The sequence below is a fragment of the Ranitomeya imitator genome, chromosome 1 (genome assembly GCF_032444005.1).
Source record: "Ranitomeya imitator isolate aRanImi1 chromosome 1, aRanImi1.pri, whole genome shotgun sequence".
Classification (NCBI taxonomy): Eukaryota; Metazoa; Chordata; class Amphibia; order Anura; family Dendrobatidae; genus Ranitomeya; species Ranitomeya imitator.
The window spans coordinates 218500593-218528484 of NC_091282.1; the positions used below are offsets into that span (position 1 = coordinate 218500593).

Consider the following 27892-nt stretch of genomic DNA (forward strand, 5'->3'; position numbering starts at 1 on the left):
TATTGTAGTTCACTCATTTAATTTAGGTGGTTAGAAATGCTTATAATAAGCATTCCATGTATCATGCTTTAAATTGCTAGTAATGACACCCTGGGGTGCTGAGTACGCATTAGGGCAGCGTTACTTTGTATTACAAATCACTCTTTTTCTTGCATGTTTATCCTTGTCCTTCAGAAAGTAAATTTTAGAAAGTTGTAATCCAAACAAATGCATTTGGCACCATCTTCTATGAGATCTTAAAACACCCAGCTCCAAAATCATATATAGCATATATAATAGGTATGTAAAATTGAAAATATAATAATAGGTAAAAATATCAAGATCAAACTGCTATGTAAATGTTACTTACCATTGCATTCTGTCTGTGTCTCCTGCTTATATCCCATGTTGCAATCACAACGGTAACTATTAAGGTTAGGAATACACCGTCCATTTAGACAAAGATTTGGGTATAGTTTGCATATGTCTATTGTTTGATTTAGTGTTGCTGAAATAAAAAATAAATAAAAACTTATATTGCACATAATTATTTCATAACTATGCATTACATTAAAGGGTCATACTGGCTGGCATGGAGGTTACACAGTAGAATTGCTTCCACTGAGAGACCGTCTATGTATGTAAAGTCCAATGGATAATGGCATGATTTGGGTTTTGTCAGATACATGAGCAATCTGACAGACAAAACTTAAATGCACCACCATATGAAGTAGGTATCTTATTGAGGCACAGTATGGGGCTCATGCACCCTTAAGGCAGAGACATTGTGAGATCAGTACAAAATGAAGCCTCAAAGAGGTTGTCCACTACTTTTACATTGATGACTTATCCTTAGGTTAGGTCATTAATGTCTGATCATCAGGGGTCCGACACCTAAAGCTGTGTTTGTACTGTAGTAAAGAACTTGAAAGGGATAATATGAACTCCTTAGACACCTCAGTGTATCATACACATATTTCAGGGCTGAAAGCTTTGCAGTACTTTCCAACCCAATTTTTGGGAAAATTTCAGCAAAACTGTCAAATTTGAATTTTAATAGATTGGTTCATGTCTAGTTTCTATTTTTAAGATTTACATCTCATTCACCCTACATTATTAAAAAACAACCTATTAATGTACAGTATTAGAGCTCATACTCATTTGCGAGAAAAACAGACGAGTGCAATCCGATACAAAAATAGGAATGCACTCAGACCAATATTCAATAGTCCCTGCTCATCTGCCATTTTTTTCTAAACGTCGAGATTTTATCTCCGAAATTCTTGGAGCCAAGATCTCCAACTGCGCATGCTCCGCCCTCCTGCAGCCATTTTCTCAGAGTCCACCGCACAGGAAACCATGGAACTGCAAGGGGCCCTGGCCTTTCACAAAATGTCGGTAGAGCCCCCCGCATCATCGGAGACATCAGCAGCAGCACCGGACACCCCTGCAGCACCGCTGGGCACCCCTGCAACACCACTGGGCAACTCACAGTGCCAACAGGCACCCCGCAGCACCAGGCACTCACAGCAGCACCGCCGGGCACCCGTAGCACCTCCCAACACCCTGTCATCCCAGCCTGCGGCCTGCAGCAATGGTATTGGTAAGGTATATCCGCATTATAAGGTGCACCCCCATTTTCTCCAAAATTTTGGAGAAAAAGTGCGTCTTTTAATCCGAAAAATGCGGTATATATATATCACCGTATTTTGTGGACTATAAGATACACCGGACCACGGACCATAAGACGCACCCCAATTTTGGGAAGGAAAAAAGTCAAACTTTTTTTATAAAATGTTAGTACATCCTACAGTCTGATTTTATGGTAGTGTACTGAGAAAGGGGGTGGCTGCAGTGCAGCAGGGTTAAATGAGGCATGGACAGTGCTGCATGTCAAAGGAGGCATGGTCATTGAAATGTCAATATGCGCATGCATTGCTTCGGCCATTTTCCACAAGCCCACCACAGGGAAATCGATGAGACGTATGGGCACGTTACTCACTGCCAACATTTTCTGAAAGTCCAGGGCCTGCAGCCTCGCACTGCTGGGGCATCCTTTCCTCCCTGCCTGGGACCAGCACCATAGCCCAACTCCTGCTGCAGCCAGCCTCTTGCCTTGTGTGACCTTGCTCCACCAAAGCTGATAAGCTATATTTGGATTATAAGACGTACTCTTATTTTCCACCCAAATTTTGGGGAAAACAAGTGTGTCTTATAATCCTAAAAATTTGGTAGTTAGGTTCCAGAAATATTTGGACACTGACACATGTTTTGTCATTGTAACTGTTTACCTAAACATATTCAAGATACGGTTATATAATCAATATGGACTTAAAGTATAGACCCTCAGATTAAATTTGCAGGTATTCTCATAGTAATTGGAGTAAGAGTGTCACATCTCCACCAGAACCTGCCCTTGCGACTTCTGCTTCTGTCACCAGGACTCTGCCATATTCACTCTGCGGGCGGTGCTGGTGATAGAGAAGATGTCAGAACCAGAAGCTCTGGACGGCAGACTCTGTCCTGTCACTAAGGTTAGAGTGGATGGGATCTGCAATTCTGAGAAGTCTGTCAGTGTGGCTGTGTGCTGCCAAGCTAAGGTTATCAGCTCCCTGCTCCAGCCAATTGGAAAACACCACACCGTACTAAAGCTTCCGGCTTGCTGGTGGAAGCTGCCAGATATAGGTGGCTAGGTGTGTGTGTACTCTGCTCCTGTTTGGCTGTAGTGCATTCCTGCTCTGGTCCCGGCTTATGTTTCTGACTATTCTTATGGATTTTGATTTTGTCCTTTATGTGACCTCTCGACTCTGACTCTGCTTGGCGACCTTTCTTGCCTCTGGAAAGCAGTCCTGCTGTGCTAACATTCCACTGGGTCTTATTGTAAAACCAGATCTCTGTACAGTGGCTAGAGAGAGAGTATTGGTATTTCTCTGGAGTCTGCAACACGGAATGGGCTGTACCAAATCTGTTTGATGCAGCCTTTTGAGCCAGTGATCTTAAACAGACGTTACATGGGTTTATGAATTACAGCTCTTTAATATGTAGCTGCCTCCTTTTCAAGGGACCAAAAGTAATTGGACAAAAGCTCTTTAATGGTCTCCATGGGCTTTTCCCATATTAATAAATCATCAATTAAGCAGGTAAGAAGTCTGGAGCTGATTCCAAGTGAGGCATTTCTATTTGGGAGCTGTTGCTGTGAACCTACAACCTGCAGTTAGAGGAACTCTCAATGGAAGATAAACAGACCATCATTAGGCTGAAAAAAAGAACTCTATCAGAGTGATAGCTGAAATGTTAGGAGTAGCCAAATCTACAGTTTGGTACATTCAACAAAAAAAAGAGTGCTCTGGTGAGCTTGGGAACTAAAAAAAGGTTTGGACATCCACAGAAGACAACAATGGTGGATAAAGGCAGAATACTTTCCATGTTGAAGAAAAACCCCTTCACAACATCCACCCAACTGAAGAACACCCTCCAGGAAGTATGTGTTTCAGTATCTAAGTCTCCCATAAATAGAAGACTTCATGAAAACCAAACCATTTTAATCAGCCTTAAAAATAGAAAGGCCAGATTAGATTTTGTAAAAAAAAAAATACTACTAAAGCATTCTTTGGACAGATAAAATGAAGAAGAAAGTATTTAGAAAGCTTGAAATGGATCATGATCCAAAGCCCACCACATCGTCTTTAAAACATGGTGGAGGCAGTGTGATGGTATGGACAAGCATGACTTGCAATGGCACTAGTCATTAGTGTTTTTTTGATGATGTGACTGAAAACAGAAGCAGCCAGATGAATTGTGAAGAGTACAGGGCTATACTTTCTGCTCAGATTCAAACAAATGGAGCAAGATTGATTGGACAATGCTTCACAGTACTGATCGACAATGCAAAAAAACAGTGGAGAAGCATTCCGGGAGTTTTTTAGGCAAGGAATTGCAATATTCTGCAATGGCCAAGTCAATCATCAGATCTCAACCCCATCGGGCATACATTTCTCATGCTTAAAACACAACTTAAAGCAGAAAGACCCACAAACAAGCAACAACCGAAGTCAGCTGCAGTAAAGACCAGGCAAAGCATCACAAAGGAGCAAAACCAGAGTTTTATATTTGATTACGTCCATGTCTTCCAGATTTCAGGAACTCAATGTCTATAAAAAATTCTCTACAAAGTTTTAAAAATGAAGCTTTATCTAATATATAAAGCTGAATGTGTGTGTGTATGTGTGTATGTATGTGTGTATGTATGTATGTCCGGGATTGGCATCTGCACCGTCGCAGCTACAGCCACAAAATTTTGCACAGTCACACGTCTGGACACCGAGAGCATCATAGGCTATGTTGTGAGGTGAAATTTTAACCCCATGCGTTCCAATTCACTAAACAATTTTGCACCTATCTACATAATGGGGAAAAAGTGAAAGGAAAAGTGTTGGAGGCGTCGCAGCTACAGCAACAAAATTTTGCACAGTCACACGTCTGGACGCTGAGAGCGTCATAGGCTATATTGTGAGGTGAAATTTTAACCCAGCGCTTTCCAATTCACCAAACAATTTTGCCCCTATCTACATAATGGGGAAAAAGTGAAAGGAAAAGTGTTGGAGGCAAATTGACAGCTGCCACATGTGAACAAGGGGGATTTAAAGAGTGAGAGCGATGGCGCCAAAGAGTATATACCGTACAGTTGCTAAGGTGGGGCCCCGACATGGGATACTCACCACACAAGGGGATATGAACACACACACAAAAGGCGCCACAAACTACCACGTGCTTGAACACATATACCACCCTCAGCACACATTTCACCACACATACACCAACCTCGCCACATAAAAGTCAAAACACAAAAGTCGCCGCTCAAAACTAGCCACGCGCAAAACTCGCCACATGCAAAAACTAGGCTCACGCAAAACTCGCCACACGTGCAAAACTCACCTCATGGAAAACTCGCCACAAGCAAAACTTGCACACGCGTAAAAATTGCCACATGCACAAAAGTTGCAACACATGCAAAAGTTGCCTCACACAAAACTTGCACATACTCAAAATGCACCACACATAAAAGTCGCCACGCGCAAAACTCGTCATCCGCAAAACTTGATGCACACAACTTGCTACACTAACCTGTCACATGCAACTTGACACACAAAAAGTTGCTACAAGCATGTCGCCACACAAAACTCATCTCACAAAAGTCGCTACATGCATGTCGCCACATGCAAATCAACACACACAACTTGACACATGAAACTCGCCCTAAAACACACACAAGTCTGGTATTATCCTTCAAAAATAAAAATCTGATTAATAAGCAGACAAACTACAAGAGCAACAAATGTACCATATAGGAAATACGGCAGCTGTCAGTCACATGACCTGTCTATTATGTGTATGTGTGAGCTAATATATACTGCCAGGGGGGAGGGCTTCCTGTTGGCTGGGGATTTATCAGACTGCCAATTTAGCTTACAAATACTGAGGTAAAAATACTGACCAAATAATGTGTGAATGCGGTCTAATACAGGAGGAGATGACACACAGATATATACTATATACAGGAGGAGATGACACAAAGGTATATACTATATACAGGAGCAGATGACACACAGGTATATACTATATACAGGAGCAGATGACACACGTATATACTATATACAGGAGGAGATGACATACAGGTATATACTATATACAGGAGGATATGACACACAGGTATATACTATATACAGGAGGAGATGACAACCTGGTATATACTATATACAGGGGAGATGACATACAGGTACATACTATATACAGGGGAGATGACACACAGGTATATACTATATACAGTGGAGATGACATACAGGTATATACTATATACAGGAGGAGATGACATACAGGTACATACTATATACTGGAAGAGATGACACACAGGTATATACTATATACAGGAGCAGATGATACACAGGTATATACTATATACAGCAGGAGATGACTTACAGGTACATACTATATACAGGAGGAGATGACACACGTATATACTATATACAGGAGGAGATGACATACAGGTATATACTATATAAAAGAGGAGATGACATAGGTATATAGAGGAGATGACATACAGCAGGTATATAATATATACAGGGGAGATGACATACAGGTATATACTGTATACAGGAGATGACATACAGGTATATACTATATATAGGAGGAGATGACATACAGGTATATAGTATATACAGAAGAGATGACATACAGGTATATAATAGAGGAGATGACACATGGGTATATACAATATACAGGAGGAGATGACATACAGCAGGTATATACTATTTACAGTGGAGATGACATACAGGTATATACTATATACAAGAGAAGACATACAGGTGTATACTATATATAAGGGAGATGACAAACATGTATATACTGAGGTGAAAATGAAAAGGTGTGAGTGCAAAATGAGAGGAGTGAGGGAAAATAGTGGAGTGATCGGAAAATGACAGATGTGAGGTCGAAATGACAAGTGTTAGGGGGGAATGAGAGGAGTGAGGGGAAAAATAAGAGGAGTGAGGGGGAAAATGAGAGGTGTAAGGGAGAAAATGAGAGGTGTAAGGGAGAAAATGAGAGGCTTGATGGGAAAATAAGAGACATGAGGTGCTATAACTAACCACAGATATTTACTATGCCCAGGCAACGCCGGGCTCTTCAGCTAGTTTATGATAAAATTAATTTGCCCAATTATATTTCAGCCCCTGAAATGAGGAAGCTTTGTAGTAACATTGTTGCAATTCTTAAATGTTTCACAGGATATTTTTGTTCAACCCCTTTATTTAAACCTGAAAGTCTATGCTTTAGTTGCAACTCAGATGTTTCATTCTAAATCCAAAATAATGGCATACAGAGCCCAAATCATGACTGTCCAAATATTTCTGGACCTAACTGTATACATATATATATATATATATATATATATATAGTGTCTTGAAAATAAATTCATACACGTGATGTTTTTCACATTTTTTCACCTTTCACAACCACAAACATAAATGTATTTTCTTGGTATTTTATGTGCTATCCCAACACAAAGTAGCATAGCAAGTATTTGTGAAGTGTAAAGGAAATTATACATGGTTCTCTAAATACTTTAAAAATCAGAAAATTGTGATATGCATATATATATGCATATGTATGCAGCCCTCTGTAGTCTGATACCCCCTAAATAAAATCCAGAGTATCCAATTGCCTCGAGAAGTCACATAATTAGTAAATGAGTCCACATGTGTGTAATTTATTCATAGTATAGCTACAGCTGTTCTTTGTAGCCACAGTGATTTGTTTGCAAACATCAGGCATCTCACAGCATCATTAATATCAAGGAAAACACCAAACACTTCAGGGATAAATTTGCAAGAAAATAATAAAGCAGGGTTAGGTTTTAAAAAATAGCCCAACCTCTATACCTTTCATTGAGCACTGTTCAATCCATCATCCAAATATGGAAGGAGAATGGCACAACCGCAAACTTACCAAGACGTGGCCATCCACCTAAACTGAAATCACAATCAAGGAGAGCACTAATTAGAGAAGCATACACGAAGCTAATGGTCACTTTGGAGGAGCTGTAGAGATCCACATTTAATGGCTGTGAAACTGTCCTTAGGACAACTATTAGTCGTATTCCCCTCAAATCTAGCCTTTACGGAAGAGTAGGAAGAAAAAAGCCATTTTTGAAAGCAAGCCATAAGAAGTCCGATTTTTAGTTTGCAAAAAGCAATTTAACGGAATGAGATACCACAAGGAAGAAGAATCTCTGGTCAGATAAGACCAAAGTAGAACTTTTTGGTCAAATCACTATGTGTGGCAGAAAACTAGCACTTCACATCACCCTAAAAACAACATCCACACTGTCAATGGCAGCATTATGCTGTGGAGATGATTTACTTCAGCAGTGACAAGGAAGTTAATAAGAGTTGATTAAAGAAACTGCAAAAGACTTGAGACTGGGGTGTAGGCTTATCTTCAGCAGGATAACAACCTTAAACATAGTGACAGAGCTAAAGTAGAATGGCTTAAATCAAAGCATAGTCATGTGTTTGAATGGCCCAGTCACAGTCCAGACCAAAATCCCATTGAGAATCTGTGGCAAAACTTTAAAATTGCTGTTCGCAGATGCTCTTCATTAGGGTTGAGCGACTTTTACTTTTATAGGATCGGGTTGGGTTTCACAAAACCCGACTTTCTCAAAAGTCAGGTCGAGTAAAATCGGCCGATTCTATAGAAAAGTCGGGGCGTCGGGGTCGGCCGAAACCCGAAACCCAATGCAGTGCAATGGGGTACTATGGTTCCCAGGGTCTGAAGGAGAGGAAACTCTCCTTCAGGCCCTGGGATCCATATTTAAGTGTAAAATAAAGAATTAAAATAAAAAATATTGCTATACTTACCCTCTGACGCGCCCTGGTACTAACCGGCAGCCTTCCTTCCTTAGAATCAGCGCGTGAAGGACCTTAGATGACGTCACGGCTTGTGATTAGTCGCACGACCGCCCATGTGACCGCTCACGCGACCAATCACAAGCCGCGACGTCACCGAAGGTCCTTCAAGCGCTGATTCTTAGGAAGGAAGGCTGCCGGAAAGAAGCAGGGCGCGTCCGAGGGTGAGTATATTCCTATTAGGTATATACTCACCCTCGGACGCGCCCTGCTTTTTTCCGACAGCCTTCCTTCCCAAGAACCAAGAATCAGCGCTTGAAGGACCTTCGGTGACGTCGCGGCTTGTGATTGGTTGTGTGAGCGGTCACAAGGGTGGTCGCACGACCAATCACAAGCTGCGACGTCATCTAAGGTCCTTCACGTGCTGATTCTAAGGAAGGAAGGCTGCCGGTTGGTACCAGGGCGCGTCAGAGGGTAAGTATAGCAATATTTTTTATTTTAATTCTTTATTTTACACTTAAATATGGATTCCGATACTGATTTCCGATATTGCAAACATATCGGAACTCGGTATCGGAATTCCGATACCAGATTCAGAAGATCGCCGACCTCATGGCCGACCCCACACAGGGGTCGGGTCGGGTTTCATGAAACCCGACTTTGCCAAAAGTCGGCGACTTCTGAAAATGGCCGACCCGTTTCGCTCAACCCTACTCTTCATCCAATCGCACTGATCTTGTGGTAGTTTTCCAGTAAGAAAGAGCAAAAGTGTCAGCCTTTAGATGTGCTAAGCTCTCAGAAATATACCCCAACAGCAGTAATTGCAGCGAAAGGTGGCCCTACAAAGTATTGACTCAGGGAGGTTGAATACACATGCACGTCACAATTTTGAGATTTATAATTTAAACATTTTTAGAAAACCATGTGTCATTTCTCTTACACTTCCCAAATATGTGCTACTTTGTACTGGTATATCATATACAATCCCTATAAAATATATTAAAGTTTGTGGGTGTAATATAAAATAATGTGGTAAAGTTTACAGGGTTTAAATACTTTTTCAAGACACTGTATATATAAAATATGGACACATATATAATAATATACACATGGCATTACACATTTTATAGATACAACCATATAGTGCAGTGACACTGACGTTAAGTATTCTTATTTTTTTCAAGTTACTCACTGGCAACTAAATATGGCTTCAGTAATTTTCCAGGTCACAAAGAAACAAAATCTCATCTCTCTTTTTCATCTGGTTTTCACACTTATTTTTCCAACTTACCAACCCCTCCATTGGTTCCAGTGCCTGCTCCATCTAATCCTGTTCCTCCTCCAATTGGAGGAAATCCATTACCCCCAGGTATAGGAATATATCCATTTCCAGGACCAAACCCATTGGGACCAATTACTACTGGACCACCAGGTCTTGGGCCCCCAAATGGAACACCTTCAATGCAAAGCCTTCGGTAGTCATCTAGGATGAAAAGCAAAGTTAGTTTTGGAGCACAGCAGTAAATAAACATGGATAGTTACAATTACAATCAAGTAGACTGAAAAGACAGGTAAGGCTAACAGTTAAATTGTTTTAGTGCGTCATGTTTTAATTATTTTCTAGCAATTGAACATATTTATTATCAGGGCAGTCAATAAAAGAAACTAAAGAGAAATCTGGTTTATATCATATAAAGGCAAATGCATGTGATAACAAAAGCAGAGGACAATAGGAAAGTTCAAGCCAGAGTAAAAAAAAAAGAAAGAAAAGCATGAATGAAACAGAAGTCCTATTTAACAAAACTCTGGAATGTGTGGTACGCTCTGAGAATAAGGGGAGGACTTCTGGAAGTGTTAACAAATTCTTCTGGTACCACCAAAAACCTCCCCGAAAACAGAGATTTCTAAAGTTTTTTTCATTTAGGTGGGAAACTGGGTGTAGAGAAGCCAAGAACAGGGTGTAGAAAGGTAGGAATGGGGCATGAAAAATTGGGAATATGTGAAAGGGCAATGTCTTAAAATAGGCGTGGACACTGCAAAAATGTTCTAACACCTCCCATATGACGAATTCTGAAAATATGATATAAATACTATTTATCACACATAGCTGATTTTGACTACAATAAATTTCAGGACTAATGGTAAAATATTATTAATGTATTCATTAAAGCAGATTAATCCTGAACATGCCGCCCAGATGTATAATTTTCTGTAGGTATCATAAAGGTAGATCATGTGGCTGCTATAAGGCTCTCAGAAGGAGAATACCAAATTCTAGTTGTTCTATCCTTTTGCTTTTGTCTGTCTTTGTAGGACTTTCTGGTCCAGTTCAATAAAGTAATTATACACCAAGGGATCTCATATATCAATATAACTCCAAAATTCACTATAGCACATCAACCTCTATTGTGTATAACTCAATGAGGTAAGGAGAATTTCTTTCAAATATAAATATTTTTATTGTACAAACACAAATAAATTACATACGGTAAGAGTACCACAAACCAAGCAGGTTTAGATGGGAATGTAGCCAGGTAAGTTAACAATAACAATTTATTATGTAGGCAAAAAAATGTCCAAAAAGAGGGCTATCAAAACAAGTGCTATATACCTCCACACATTTTTAACCCCTTAGTGACAGAGCCAATTTGGTACTTAATGACCAGGCCAATTTTTGCAATTCTGACCACTGTCACTTTATGAGGTTATAACTCTGGAACGCTTCAATGGATCCCACTGATTCTGAGATTGTTTTTTCGTGACATATTGTACTTCATGTTAGTGGTAACATTTCTTCGATATTACTTGCGATTATTTATGAAAAAAATGGAAATATGGCGAAAATTTTTAAAATTTTGCAATTTTCAAACTTTGTATTTTTATGCCCTTAAATCAGAGAGATATGTCACGAAAAATAGTTAATAAATAACATTTCCCACATGTCTACTTTACATCAGCACAATTTTGGAAACAAAATTTTTTTTGTTAGGGAGTTATAAGGGTTAAAAGTTGACCAGCAATTTCTCATTTTTACAACACCATTTTTTTTTAGGGACCACATCACATTTGAAGTCATTTTGAGGGGTCTATATGATAGAAACTAACCAAGTGTGACACCATTCTAAAAACTACACCCCTCAAGGTTCTCAAAACCACATTCAAGAAGTTTATTAACCCTTTACGTGCTTCACAGGAACTGAAACAATGTGGAAGGAAAAAATGAACATTTAACTTTTATTTGCAAACATCTTAATTCAGAACCATTTTTTTATTTTCACAAGTGTAAAAACAGAAATGTAACCATAAATTGTGTTATGCAATTTCTCCTGAATACGCCAATACCCCATATGTGGGGGTAAACCACTTTTTGGGCGCACCGCAGAACTTAGAAGTGAAGGAGCGCCGTTTGACTTTTTCAATGCAGAATTGGCTGGAATTGAGATCGGACGCCATGTCACGTTTAGAGAGCCCCTGATGTGCCTAAACAGTGGAAACCCCTCAAGTGACACCATTTTGGAAACTAGACCCCTTAAGGAACTTATCTAGATGTGTGGTGAGCACTCTGAACCCCCAAGTGCTTCACAGAAGTTTATAACGTAGAGCCGTGAAAATAAAAAATCGCTTTTGTTTACACAAAAATAAATTTTTGCCCACAAATTCTTATTTTCACAAGGGTAACAGGAGAAATTAGACCACAAAAGTTGTTGTGTGATTTCTCCTGAATACGTCGATACCCCATATGTGAGGGTAAACCACTGTTTGGGCGCACCGCAGAGCTTGGAAGTGAAGGAGCGCCGTTTTACTTTTTCAATGTAGAATTGGCTGGAATTGAGATTGGACGCCATGTCGCGTTTGGAGAGCCTCTGATGTGCCTAAACAGTGGAAACCCCCCACAAGTGACCCCATTTTGGAAACTAGACCCCATAAGGAACATATGTAGATGTGTGGTGAGCACTTTGAACCCCCATGTGCTTCACAGAAGTTTATAATGTAGAGCCGTGAAAAAAAAATCACATTTTTTCTACAAAAATGATCTTTTTGCCCACAAATTTTTATTTTCACAAGGGTAACAGGAGAAATTAGACCACAGAAGTTGTTGTGCAATTTCTCCTGAGTACGCTGATACCCAATATGTGGGGGTAAACCACTGTTAGGGCGCACCGCAGAGCTTGGAAGAGAAGGAGTGCCGTTTTACTTTTTCAATGTAGAATTGGCTGGAATTGAGATTGGACGCCATGTCGCGTTTGGAGAGCCCCTGATGTGCCTAAACAGTGGAAACCCCCCACAAGTGACACCATTTTGGAAACTAGACCCCTTAAGGAACTTATCTAGATGTGTGGCGAGCACTTTGAACACCCATGTGCTTCACAGAAGTTTATAACGTAGAGCCGTGAAAAAAAAAATTGAATTTTTTCTACAAAAATGATCTTTTTGCCCACAAATTTTTATTTTCACAAGGGTAACAGGAGAAATTAGACCACAAAAGTTGTTGTGCAATTTCTCCTGAATACGTCGATACCCAATATGTGGGGGTAAACCACTGTTTGGGCGCACCGCAGAGCTTGGAAGAGAAAGAGTGCCGTTTTACTTTTTCAATGTAGAATTGGCTGGAATTGAGATCGGACGCCATGTCGCGTTTGGAGAGCCCCTGATGTGCCTAAAAAGTAGAAATCCCCCACAAGTGACCCCATTTTGGAAACTAGACCCCCCAAGGAACTTATCTAGATGTGTGGTGAGAACTTTGAATGCCCAAGTGCTTCACAGAAGTTTAGAATGCAGAGTCGTGAAAATAAAAAATATTTTTTTTTTCCACCAAAAAGATATTGTAGCCCCCAAGTTTTTATTTTCACAAGGGTAACAGGAGAAATTGGACTGCAGTAGTTGTTGTCCAATTTATCCCGAGTACGCTGATGCGCCATATGTGGGGGTAAACCACTGTTTGGGCGCACAGCAGAGCTCGAAAGGGAAGGAGCGCCTTTTTGGAATGCAGACTTAGATAGAATGGTCTGTGGGCGTTATGTTGCGTTTGCAGAGCCCCTGATGTACCTAAACTGTAGTAACCCCCCACAAGTGACCCCATTTTGGAAACTAGACCCCCCAAGGAACTTATCTAGATGTGTGGTGAGAACTTTGAATGCCCAAGTGCTTCACAGATGTTTAGAATGCAGAGTCGTGAAAATAAAAAATTTTTTTTTTCACAAAAAAGATATTGCAGCCCCCAAGTTTTTATTTTCACAAGGGTAACAGGAGAAATTGGACCACTAAAGTTGTTGTCCAATTTATCCTGAGTATGCTGATGCCCCATATGTGGGGGTAAACCACTGTTTGGGCGCACGGCAGAGCTCGGAAGGGAAGGAGCGCCATTTTGGAATGCAGACTTAGATAGAATGGTCTGTGGGCGTTATGTTGCGTTTGCAGAGCCCCTGATGTACCTAAACAGTAGTAACCCCCCACAAGTGACCCCGTTTTGGAAACTAGACCCCCCAAGGAACTTATATAGATGTGTGGTGAGAACTTTGAATGCCCAAGTGCTTCACAGAAGTTTATAATGCAGAGTCATAAAAAAATATATATATATATTTTTCCACAAAAAAGATTTTGTAGCCCCCAAGTTTTTATTTTCACAAGGGTAACAAGAGAAATTGGACCCCAGAAGTTGTTGTCCAATTTATCCCGAGTACGCTGATGCCCCATATGTGGGGGTAACCCACTGTTTGGGCGCACGGCAGAGCTCAGAAGGGAGGGAGCACCATTTGACTTTTTGAGCGCAAAATTGGCTGTCGTGTTTGGAGACCCCCTGATGTACCTAAACAGTGGAAACCCCCCAATTCTAGCTCCAACCCTAACCCCAACACACCCCTAACCCTAATCCCAACCTGATCCATAATCCTAATCACTAACCATAAGCATAATCACAACCCTTACCCCAAAACAACCCTAATGTCAACCCTAACCATAACCCTAATCAAAACCCTAAATCCAACACACCCCTAATCCTAATCTCAACCCTAATCCCAAACCTAACTCTAATCCCAAGCGTAACCCTAATGCCAACCCTAACCCTAATACGAACCCTAATCCAAACCCTAACCCTAATCCCAACTCTAACCCTAACTTTAGCCCCAACCCTAGCCCTAACTTTAGCCCCAACCCTAACCCTAGCCCTAAGGCTACTTTCACACTTGCGTCATTTGGCATTCCGTCGCAATCCATCGTTTTGGGCAAGAAACGGATCCTGCAAATGTGCCCGCAGGATGAGTTTTTTGCCCATAGACTTGTATTGCGACGGATCGTGATGGATGGCCACACGTCGCGTCCGTCGTGCACTGGATCAGTTGTGTTTTGGCGGACCGTCGGCACAAAAAAACGTTCAATGAAACGTTTTTTTGTACGTCGCATCCGCCATTTCTGACCGCGCATGCGTGGCCGTAACTCTGCCCCTCCTCCCCAGGACATAGATTGGGCAGCGGATGCATTGAAAACCTACAGCTGCTGCCCACGTTGTGCACAATTTTCACAACGTGCGTCGGTATGTCGGGCCGACGCATTGCGACGGCCCCGTACCGACGTAAGTGTGAAAGAAGCCTAACCCTAAATTTAGCCCCAACCCTAACCCTAAATTTAGCCCCAACCCTAACCCTAAATTTAGCCCCAACCCTAGCCCTAACCCTAGCCCTAACCCTAGCCCTAACCCTACCCCTAACCCTACCCCTACCCCTAGCCCTAACCCTACCCCTAACCCTACCCCTACCCCTACCCCTAACCCTACCCCTAACCCTAACCCTAGCCCTAACCCTACCCCTACCCCTTACCCTACACCTAGCCCTAACCCTAACCCTAACCCTAACCCTAGCCCTAACCCTACCCCTAACCCTACCCCTACCCCTAACCCTACCCCTAGCCCTAACCCTAACCCTAACCCTACCCCTAACCCTACCCCTAACCCTACCCCTAACCCTAACCCTACCCCTACCCCTAACCCTAACCCTACTTTTAGCCCCAACTGCTGTTCTCCTGCCGGCCGGCAGATGGAGACAGATGGCGGGCGCACTGCGCATGCGCCCACCATTTTCTTTTGCTGGCGGCCAGGAGGAGCAGCAAGAGGATCCAGGGACACAGGTGAGTATTGTAGGGTCCCCGAATCCCCCTATTTCTCTGTCCTCTGATGTGCGATCACATCAGAGGACAGAGAATTACACTTTACTTTTTTTTTTTTTTTGCGGTCGCCGGTAAACAGTTAATTACCGGCGATCGCAAAACAGGAGTCGGTAAAACCGACCCCGATCATGCTCTTTGGGGTCTTGGCTACCCCCGGCAGCCGAGCCCCAAAGATTCTCGCGGAGCCGGCCGGCGGGCGCACTGCGCATGCGCCCGCCATTTTGAAGATGGCAGCGCCCACCGGGAGACACGAGGAGCACCGGGGGAGCTAGGTAAGTATTTGGGGGGCCACCTGGGACCCCTTTTCTCTGTCCTCCGATGTGCGATCACATCGGAGGACAGAGAAATTAAAAAGAGAGCGCGGTTTGTTTTTTTTGCGATCGCCGGTAAACGGTTAATTAACGGCGATCGCAAATGCGGGGTGGGTTAAAAACCCCCCGAATCATGTTCTCTGGGGTCTCGGCTACCCTCGGCAGCCGAGACCCCGGAGAACATCCGACTCTGGGGGGCGCTATTCACTTTTTCCACAGCGCCGTTAATTAACGGCGCTGTGGTTTAAGTACCCTTAGCGGCCGCCGTTAGAAGCCGTATCGGCGGTCGCTAAGGGGTTAAAGATATATCTTGTGCAATGTTGCCAAATAAAAGAGGAAACGGTTTTGGCCCTTTAAGAACTGAAGAGAGTGAAGAAGGAAAACAGCGAAACACGTGTCGAGGCGGCAGGTTGGGGCTCCAGGTCTTCAGTATTTTGATGTAAGTTTACCGCTTATATTCTGGTCTATTCTGGTCTATTATACAGTTAGGCAGCTATTCTTGTGGTAGGGATACAATATATGGCACATGCCGTTGTATATATAAAGGAAAAAAGAGAAAAAAACTAGTTTCCCAGCTCTATATATATAGTGATCTAGGCTAGGTCTCACTCTCTTCAGTTCTTAAAGGGCCAAAACCGTTTCCTCTTTTATTTGGCAACATTTCACAAGATATATCTTTAAAAATGTGTGGAGGTATATGGCACTTGTTTTGATAGCCCTCTTTTTGGACATTTTTTTGCCTACATAATAAATTGTTATTGTTAACTTACCTGGCTACATTCCCATCTAAACCTGCTTGGTTTGTGGTACTCTTACTGTATGTAATTTATTTGTGTTTGTACAATAAAAATATTTATATTTGAAAGAAATTCTCCTTACTTCATTGAGTTATACACAATAGAGGTTGATGTGCTACAGTTCAATAAAGGACAGCCTTTGCAGTATGAACTTGCATCAAAACAATACAATCTGCTTAGTTTCAACTACTCTACAACTTGCTGCTTAGAGATAGGGCAGAATGTGGACGGAATGTTCGATGTGGCAAATTTATGCCCTACACTGAGAACAACAGTGAGGCACAAATACTCACAAGATCACAATATATCATATTAAGTACGGTCTTATGTATAAGTAGTGATAGTTATTTACATTTGTAATTGTAAAATCTAATGAATTAATTTAATAGTTTCCTACTTACCAGAACCTCTGACTGGACACAACTCAGGTAAGGAGCCCAGTGCCCAGCAGCGACCAGATTCACAACAACACTGCATTTTCGTAAATCTGCCTGTCAATTCCCGTGCACAATGTCCATTCACAAGGCTGGAGAAGCATATTCCAGATCTCTTATCTATGCAAAAATAATCATATACAAACGTTTTTATTTGTCTTAAAAGCCATTAAAAAGTATTTCAATAACTTAGTAAATAAAGTCAAGGTATTTTTACTAGATAGGTCTTTTCTGAGTGCATAACTCTTTTTTCACTTAGAAAGGCACCTGAACAGACAAGCCAGTGTACTTGGAACATGAAATTAGTTGAAAATATGTAACAATGGCACATTTATTAAATCATAATTTTTTGTATCATAAGGAAAAGTTTTGTATTTTAAGTTTGAGTGCAAACTGTGAAAAAGCAGATAGCACACGGACCAATGTTATTCCACTGGGCAGTTCAGATTACTAATTTTTTTTGCATCGATAGAATTCCCCTTGTAAAAAAAAAAATCACAACATACAGTAGTCTCTTCCGAATTTTGGATGAGACTTGCTAATACAAGTCTATGGGCTCATGCAGACAACCATTTTATCAGTCCTAGTGCGATCTGATAAAACATCAGATTGCACTAGGAGGACCAATGTTTTTCTATGGGGCTTTGCACATGTCCAATTTTTTCCTCTGACAGAGCCGGTCCAGTGAAAAAATGAATCACAGCATGCTACAGTTTGATCCAATATTTGGATTGCACTTGGCCATGCAAGTCAATGGGTCATGGAAATATCGGAATGCACTCGGACAATAGCTGCGCGTGGGCTGATTTCCACGGACTGACAGAATGGAGAAGATGGATACATTTTTTAACTATCTTCTCCTCGTCCAGGAGAATCGGATCATACTATGATCACAATCTGACCAGAGTTTGATCAGAGCGTGATTTGCATAATCGACCAGATTTTCTCAGATTAGAGAATATACGCATATAATGCATTCCAATATTTTCCACAACTGATTGACTTGCCTATGTGGATCAACGGTCTAGCATCCAGTTTTTGTGGATTGAGTCTTGTAAATTGTATCCATTGTTGAGGTATAAAAATGCATGCAATACAGATGACAATGCAGATGAAAAACTATCCATTTTATTTCTGGATGAAAGCAGGATGATATTTTAATTGGTTGTTGAAGTTAGCCTATGGGTAAGAACACACTACATGGCAGCTACAGTACATCCATCTGCAGTTGGCCAAAGTCTTCAAATAATGTGGTAGTTGGACAAAACATTTTGTCAAAAATACTACAGTTTTTGACGCAAAACAGCAGGTCAATAACAAGCAATTCAAAACTCCATCCACTACATGTGGGAAGTGGTCTTGTTCGTCAGCAGCTGATTGTGCTCCAATCCTAAATAAAACAAAACAGCCTATTCTGAATATGTGTAACTATTTTCCCTTTGTATTTTATCCTGTTTGTCTGTTGTTTGATTGTGCCTTGGCTTCCCCATCTGTTCAGCTGCTGTTACCTTTTTACTTCTGCCCCTTTCCTCCCAGGGGGGATAGAGTGGGAGCTGCATAGGATTTTGTAGGAGCAAAAAGAGGTATGTGACCCATGCATCTCCACCTTCAGGGGTAACCCTGGGGTTAGGCATGGACCAAGGCCTCCATAGATAAAGAGACAGTATAGGGTCCCTCCTCCCAGACTTTCCTACAGTCACAGTTTTACACTATTGCTAGCTCCATATTTTTTATCCTAACCTGGATCCAATTGCTGTTCTAGCAAAACAAATGCAGACTCTGGAGCAGTTTGGTCTTTAGTTGTACACCAGCAAACTGCGAGTCTGAGTGTCTCAACCACTATCCAGACCCACCTTGAACCCAAGGTGGCCCTCCTGGACTGGATCTCGGTGGGGGGGCAAGATAAATTTATGGTTTTCAGGGAAGCCTGTAAACTGCATTTCAGGCTATGTCCTAGTTCTTCTGGAAGTGAGGAACAATGGGGGGGGAATTGTTGTCTTCCTAAACTTAATCCTGGGTTTTTTCTCTTCTGGCTGACTCCCAGCCTCTCCGATCAATAGATTAATTTTTTGCAGCCTCGGGCCTCATCTATTATAACCCTGACCAGGTTTCCCTTCCTGAGTCTAAGGTACACAAGCTGTAGCAGGAATATCTGCCAGCAGGGGAGTTTTGACCTGAGTTCCGGAGATGGGCCACTGACACCAGGAGGAACTATCTGGCCCTCAGAAGCCAGTTTTATCAAGGCCTGTCAGAAAGGCTAAAGGATGCGTTGGTCCTGTATGAAACTCCTGAGTCTTTGCAGGCTGCTTTGTCCTTAGTCATCTGGATTGACAGATAACTCTGATATAGATTTGTGATAATCCCTCCCCTAACTGTACTCTCTAGGGGGAAGAGCTCCCTTGTGGGTCCTGATGAAGCTATGCAGTTGGAGAGTTCAGTTCTAACCTGATGCGGTCCACCGCTGAACTGTGGTTTGTTTCCGTGGATATGACACAGTTTGTCTTACCTAAAGAGGTTGTTGTTGGTAGGTAGGGTTGAGCGAAATGGGTCGGCCATTTTCAGAAGTCGCCAACTTTTGGCAAAATCGGGTTTCATGAAACCCGACCCGACCCCTGTGTGGGGTCGGCCATGAGGTCGGCGATCTTCTGAATCTGGTATCGGAATTCCGATATCGAGTTCCGATATGTTTGCAATATCGGAAATCGGTATCGGAATCCATATTTCGGAATTGGTATCGGAATCACAAGCTGCGACGTCATCTAAGGTCCTTCACGCGCTGATTCTAAGGAAGGAAGGCTGCCGGTTAGCACCAGGGCGCGTCAGAGGGTAAGTATAGCAATATTTTTTATTTTAATTCTTTATTTTACACTTAAATATGGATCCCAGGGCCTGAAGGAGAGTTTCATCTCCTTCAGACCCTGGGAACCATAGTATCCCATTGCACTGCATTGGGTTTCGTGTTTCGGCCGACCCCGACTTTTCTATAGGATCGGCCGATTTCACTCGACCCGACTTTTGAGAAAGTCGGGTTTCGTGAAACCCGACCCGATCTTATAAAAGTAAAAGTCGCTCAACCCTATTGGTAGGAAAACTGAAAGAATGTTCATTCTTTTGGATAGTGGGATGGGGCAAATATGGTGGATGCGTGGTTTACCTGGACTTATAGCTTAACTTGTAGTGTTCTGGCAATATCCTCATAGTTTCTATTTATTCTGCACCTCTAAGCCATGGGTACTTCACACAGGTGGTGCATAGTTTGGGCCTTCATATTGGGGTCCTTCACAAAGAACACATTTCTTGCTATGTGCTTGAATGCCTCCCTACTCCTATTGTACTGTGTTATGCATAACCCTGTTGCAGACTGGCAATCTAGTCAAATGGAGTGTTTTCTGTAACAGCAACTGTCTTAATACCCATCTCATTAAAGTTTCCTTCAAAACTCTACACTCTTTTCTGTCCAGTTTTGAGGATGTACTTTCCGAAGAGGGGTGCCAGGAATCATTTCCTTATGGGGATTATAACTGTCCCATTAGCTTGCTCTGTGGAGCAAAACTATCAAAATCCTGGTTATGCAATCTTTCGGGTCCCGAAAGACAGGGCATGAAGGTATATATCACGAGAAGTCTTGCCAAAGGACATATGAAACACTCTTCCTCCATTGCTGCAGGTTTCTTTTTTGTCAAGAAAAAAGATGGAGGTCTGCATCGTTGTCTGTATTTTTGGGAGTTAAATCGGATTACCATACGAGACCCTGATCCCCTTCCGCTCATTCCAGATTTGTTTAGTTAGATTGTTGGAGCAAAATGGTTATCCAAGTTAGACCTTAGGGGGGCTATAATCTGATTATAATCCGAGAAGGGGATGAGTGGAGAACCGCATTTTACACTCCTGAAGGCGCATTTCAAAAACCTTGCCATGCCATTTGGTCTGACTAATGCTCCTTTCATGTTTCAACATTTTATCAAGTATATCGTTTCTCATCTGATGGGCAAATTTGTGGTGATATACCTCAGCAACATTTTAATTTACTCATCTGATTTTGGGACACATCATGGACATGTCAGATAGGTACTACAGATATTGCGAGATAAAAAACTGAATGCTAAGCATTAGAAATGTGTATTCTCCATTCCGGAGGTGCAATTGGTGGGTTAGTTGGTGTCAGCTTCAGGTTTCTGGATGGACCCTGAAAAGGACCACGCAGTATTAGAATGAAACCTTCCAGAAAATCTTTAAGCCCTGCAAGGTTTTCTGGAGTTTGTGAATTATTATCAGAACTTTATCCAGAACTTCTCATCCATTGTCAAACCACTCATGGCCAAGACCAAAAAGGTACAGATTTCTCCGATTGGTCTCACCCTGCCCGTCAGGCATTTAATTCTCTAAAAAAAAGTTTTTCCTCAGCTCCAGTACTCAATCAGTCTTATGTTTCAGAGCAGTTCTCTTGGGAAATTGCACCCGTGCACATTCTTCTCAAAGAAACTGTCACCGTCTGAAAGAAATTATGATATCGGTAATACAGAACTTTTGGCTATTAAGTTGGCCTTTGAGGAGCAGCATCATTTTCGGGAAGGGGCACTTCACCCTGTCATGGTAATTAATGAACATAAAAATTTGTTGTGTTTAGAATCCACGAAATGTCTCACTCCGAGACAAGCTAGCTGATCTTTATTTTTTACCAGGTTTAATTTCTATGTCACTTATCGTCCTGGGCTTAAAACAATCAAGGCTGATGCCTTTCCCCAAGTTTCCATGGGGGAGGCAGTAGTAAGGACTATTTCTATTCTGCAAGAGGGAATGGTTATTTCTGCCATATGTTCAGATCTTGAAGGTGAGGTATTGAAGGCTCAGGGTGACAGTCCTGCTTCCTGTCCTTCAGGGAAAGTTTGTGCCATTATATTTACATTTAAAAATTTTAGGAGTACATCACCACTCAGTTCTTGCGTGTCACCCAAGTAACAAGGCCACTGTGACTCTTGTTTCTCATTGTTTTTGGTAGCCTAGGCTGGGTCAGAATGTTGTTGGTTTTGGGTTTACCTGCAATACTTGTGCACGCTCTAAGACCCGCATAATCATCTTTCCGGTCTCTCCTACCTTTAGTTATACCGAATAGACTATATACTCATCTAACTATGGATTTTATGACCAACATTCCACCATCCGCAGGTAAAAAGGTGATTTTAATGGTTTTGGATAGGTTTAGAAAAATAACACATTTTGTTCATTTACCAGTAGTGTTGAGCGATACCGTCCGATACTTGAAAGTATCGGTATCGGATAGTATCGGCCGATACCCGAAAAATATCGGATATCGCCGATACCGATATCCGATACCAATACAAGTCAATGGGACATCAAGTATCGGAATGTATCCTCATGGATCCCAGGGTCTGAAGGAGAGGAAACTCTCCTTCAGGCCCTGGGATCCATATTAAAGTGTAAAATAAAGAATTAAAATAAAAAATATTGTTATATTCACCTCTCCGGCGGCCCCTGGACATCAGCGGGAGGATCCGGCGTCCGGCACGGCTTCTTTCTTCAAAATGCGCGCCTTTAGGACCTGTGGAATGACGTCCCGGCTTCTGATTGGTCGCGTGCCGCCCATGTGACCGCCACGCGACCAATCAGAAGCCGCGACGTCATTCCTCAGGTCCTAAAAGGCGCTCATTCTAGGACTTTAGCTGAGGAATGACGTCGCGGCTTCTGATTGGTCGCGTGGCGGTCACATGGGCGGCACGCGACCAATCAGAAGCCGGGACGTCATACCACAGGTCCTAAAGGCGCGCATTTTGAAGAAAGAAGCCGTGCCGGACGCCGGTTCCTCGCGCAGATGTCCAGGGGCCGCCGGAGAGGTGAGTATAACAATATTTTTTATTTTAATTCTTTATTTTACACTTCCGATACCGATACCCGATATCACAAAAATATCGGATCTCGGTATCGGAATTCCGATACCACAAGTATCGGCCGATACCCGATACTTGCGGTATCGGAATGCTCAACACTATTTACCAGTTCTGCCAAATGCTAAAATGTTGGCTTAGGTGTTTATCAGTGAGATTGTGAAGCTTCATGGTGTTCCCCCTAATGTGGTCTCAGATCGAGGGACCCAGTTTGTCTTAATTTTGAGAGATTTTTGCATTTTTCTTGGTTATTTATCCTCAATGTATGAACCAAAGCCTAGAGATATACCTTAAGTGTTTTGATACTGAGAATCAAAAGGATTAGTCATCAATCATATCTACACTTGGCTGAGATTGTGCTTAACAATCGTTGCCACGAATCCACTGGCAAGTCACCATTCCTTGGTTTCACCTGCAGTTCTGTACTTTCAGTATGGAGGAGGCTTCAGGGGTCCTTGGTGAAGAACATTTCTCTTCATCGCTCTCTTCCATCTGGTAACATGAACAGAACAACTTGAATTTGATGGTATATATGCAAATGCATGGCTGATAAAAATCGTATACCAGGTCTGGACCTTTGTGTGAGTATGTGTTAGGAGTCGAGTTTCCTCTGCTGCACAGGGGGAATCTCGATCCGTGTCTGCTGCGGTCTCCCATTCGGCATCGGCCGCAGTGGGGCCTGCTCAGCGGAGGCGTCGCTCCCAGCGTCTCGCTGGGACTGATTATGTGCAAAGGGTTACTGCTGCCTTTTCTGGCTCTCCTGTTGTACCCTGCACTGATCTGCGGCGAGCGGGCTTCTCTGGGACTAAGTCCTTATTTGCACACACTGAGCATGCCCAGGGCAAGATCTCCCGTTGGAGATGGAGGGTCACATGCTCAGGTACTGCAGCACGTCCCATTGGTCCTCCAGGAAGGTCCTGAAAGGGCAAAACTTCGGTAGCAGCTTGCTGTGCTGCAACTATATAAGCTGCGCATGACCGCACGGCCATGTGCTAGTATTGTCTTGAAAATATGTGTGTGTGTAGATGTATGTATGTCGAAGGATGAAAGCTCCTAAATATCCCTCCCTAGTGTTGTTGTCTGTTTGCGGATGATGGTAGCTATCTAGCGCCCGACTAGCCATCAGCACAAAACACACATAACAGCGTCTAGCTGCTGTGACTGCCTGTACGGCGCCGTGCGCTTTCCTTACCCAAGCCTGGGTGGTTAGCGGCGTCCGTTTGTGCGGCACCGCACGCTCACTCGTGCCTCTATATATTATTATTTCTGTCTCTCTGACACCCCAGTGGTGGTGTCGAGCGCATGAGGTCTTTAAACTCAAATCCTTTGTCTTGGGATTGTGTTCTGAGACTTCTTGCTTGCGCTCTATGTGCGGTACCGCGGCCCTGTGACACAACAGGGTTCGCTTCCTTCACACAGGGTGAAGTTAACCCATGTGTGTATACTTATTGTACCGCCATATCGTCTGTCTCTACTAGCAGCAGGGTTTTCACCTGCACGGTGGACCTCGGACTGCGAACGCACCTAATACCATAACATCTGATTCTTGGTGCGTTCCGCCAGTCCTTAACAGTATGAGTGAACATTAACTCGAAAATTCTTTCCTGAAAACTTCATCCCAGGTTCATTGGTCCATATAAGATAACTGCCGTCATTAATCCGATGACTTTTCATTTTGAGTTGCCACCAGCAGTTAAAATCCATAATTGTTTTGATAGGCCGTTGCTCAAAAAATACACAGCGTCATCTGAAAAAGTACCTTACCTCCACCTCCAGTTATGGTAAATGGCAATTTAGAATTTCAGGTTGCTAAAATTGTCAACTCTCATCTTGTCCATTGCTCTCTACAGTACCTGGTGAACTGGAAAGGTTATGGTCTGGAGGAGAGAACATAGATGTCTGCGTCTGAAGTTAATGCCAGTAGATTAATTTGTGCTTTTCATATAGCACATGGAAAGACCCCTCAGAGAAGGGGTGTACTGTCATGACTGTTCAGTATTCTGCTGAGCCCTGTGGTACATTTGAGATTAGAAAATCGCATTGATTAGCGGAGCACAGGCCCTCTTTAAATCTACAAGGCCATTCATGAGGTAACATGTTTCTTGTGCCATGAAAAGGGTTTAGAGTTCATCATAGTGTATTGACTGGACTGCTTAGTGGAACCACACTCTTCCATTGTATAAACCTGTGTCCGGCTTCCCTCCATGCGAGCAATAGAGTTTTCATTCAGTTCCTTGCTTCATTGGAGAAAATGTTCTGCAGTCACTCTGGTCATCTTGATATTGTTGCATACGATTTGTTGTGAATACCTCCACCTTTATAATGTCTGGCGCACAATTTTTATGATAACTGAGCTAAAAAAATTGACAAATTTATTTGCGCACTTGTAATAAATCTCTACGTCAGCACGTGTTATCATGTCCTGGTGTTTAAGGTCTTCATTTGTTATCACCAGGGCTGAACGCTTACAGAAGTGCTTATTTTAATCTTTAGGATCTGAATCTGTGCATATTATAAATTATTTCTGGTTGGCTTCCAAACCAACCCTATTACAGAGGACAGATCTTAAAAGGTAGTGTGTAATAGCAGACTTATCCAAACAGATACAACCACAGCTGAAAACTAATGTGCCTTGTTCTTGTTTTTAGATCTTCTCTGCTTAGTTAGTTATAAAAATATCAAGGTTCTTTCACAATGTTCCTTTAAGTTGTTTATATTCAGTCAATGCATTTGTATATTGGATAAATCATAGTGACTAAAAGTGACTAATAACCTCAATTGACCTGAAAAGTGATGAAGTCCAGAGGAACAATGTGAAGTTTATCTAAGGACAAACTAGATACATCCATTTATGTATATATTAACATATATTTTATATTTTTACTGTACTGTATACGTAGTCAAGAATGCATAGACATTTTTGACAAAAAAATAGAATAGAGGTATGTGGGGCAGCACCAAAACCATTTTTCCCCTTAGTCCCTTTAAAAACATTCACAATATTTATTTTTACAACCATTCTTATGTTTCTCAAGCAAATCCATATTTTTCTTACCGATACATTGTAAGCCATCTGCAGATGTGAGATATCCACGTGGACAAATGCAATAATAACTACCAATTGTATTGGAACATTCTCCTCCATTACAAATACCGGGGATCGTGCTGCATTCATCAATGTCTGTTGGTTTAAATAAAACATATGGAAAAAGTAGATTAAAACATTTTTGTTGATCGAAGCATTTAACAAAGAAGCACCTTTTTACATCTAAAACTTTAAGGAGAAGCAATTTTAGAAAGAAAAATATATGATTAATCTTTAACTAGAAACATTTACATTTTTGTTCTTTGACAGCTTATATCTATTTTACTAAGGTTACAAAATACATTGGAGGAAAGTCTTTTTATCTTTATCTATAGTTAGTGTTCATAAAATAACGTTGCGCATTTGTTCGGTGGATTGTACAATTTTCTTGCAGCAGTGGGGAAATTCATATCTCACCATTAACAATGTCAATATGGAGTTTTCATGTTTTCCCTGTGTTTGCCTGGGTTTTATCCTTAAACTTTGGTTTACTTCCAAACCACAAAACTATTCTGGTATGTTTATTGGTTTTCCATGAATTTACCCATAGTGTCATATTTTTTACTCAATTCACTAGGCCGTATTATGCATCTGTGTTTAGTATAGACCAATAATATATTACTTAATTGTCCTGGCTCAGGTGTCAGGTTTTGCTTTCTTCCACTATGCCCAGTCATCTATGTGAAAATCAACACCAGGTTACTGTGGTTACCTGGCAAACACATCTGACATCAACTCCTAAGGACTTTTAAGGTTGACTCGGCCACCACGTACTTTCTGAGTATTGAGAAAGCATTGCCCTCAATTACCATGTGTATGTCAAGAGTTACTTCACTTTCTACATAGTACATATTCAGTGAGGCATCTTTAAATATCTCCAGCTACTGTCATTGGTTAGCTAAAACTTTTGTTCCTCTTTAAATTTCACCATAATAATGGTTGTTTCCATTGACTAACCAGTTTAGATAGCTTTAGCCAAAAGCTTCATTCACATGCCGGTTTTTCTCTACCGCAAAAGAGGAACATATTTTCTACTGAATGCTGGATCCAATTTTTATCTAGTTTGGTTAATGTGTTCATTTTTACCATCAGTTTGATTTCCATTTTTAAATAGTCCCATACTTCTTCTAGCATTGAGTGATATCCAGACTTCACAAAGATGGAACTAGAATGGCATCAGGGTGCTGTCCATTATTTTTTCGCTGAACCATTCTTTTTAGTGGGTCAGTTTGACCAAAGTAAGTTTTGTCTCAGTTTTTCCTAGAACATTAGGCCATATTCGCACGCTCAGTATTCGATCAGTATTTGTAAGCCAAAACCTGGAGTGAGTGATAAATACAGAAGTAGTGATGTTTTTCTAATATACTTTTCCTCTGACTGTCCCACTCCTGTTTTTTTCTTACAAATACTGATGTAAAATACTGACCAAACAGTGAATGTCTGAATGTGACCTTATTACTCAGCCAAAAAACCAAAACTGACGTGAATAACCTCATAGAGGATAATGTGTCAGTGCACTGTTAGTGAAAAACACTGACAGAACATGTATATCGAAAATGGATGTGCGAATAGGATATTATGTTCATGATTTTACTGTAAGTAAGACATACAGCAGCTTGAGGATAAATCATTTGTTCCATCTCAAAAACATCTCTAGAGTTGAACCTTTTTTTTACTTTTGACTCTGCAAAAACTTAGTGTTGCTCTTATTCATTCTCATCTGGACTATTACACTCTGTACTAATCTGTCTCCCTCTCACTAAACTCTCTCCTCTCCAATCTGTCCTGAAAGGATCATATTCTTGTCCAAACACTGCAAC

At 41.6% G+C, this 27892-nt stretch overlaps 1 protein-coding gene across 1 annotated transcript in view; it reads right to left on the reverse strand.

Moving 5' to 3' along the window:
• FBN2 (fibrillin 2) overlaps positions 1–27892 on the reverse strand; it is a 403326-nt gene that overhangs the window by 244238 nt on the left and 131196 nt on the right. Inside the window, exons 8-11 of the mRNA XM_069753996.1 lie at positions 26043–26168; positions 17052–17204; positions 9676–9867; positions 350–487 (exon numbers count right to left, since the gene is read on the reverse strand). Coding sequence (XP_069610097.1) covers positions 350–487; positions 9676–9867; positions 17052–17204; positions 26043–26168 — 609 coding nt within the window. The remainder of the gene's footprint in view (positions 1–349; positions 488–9675; positions 9868–17051; positions 17205–26042; positions 26169–27892) is intronic.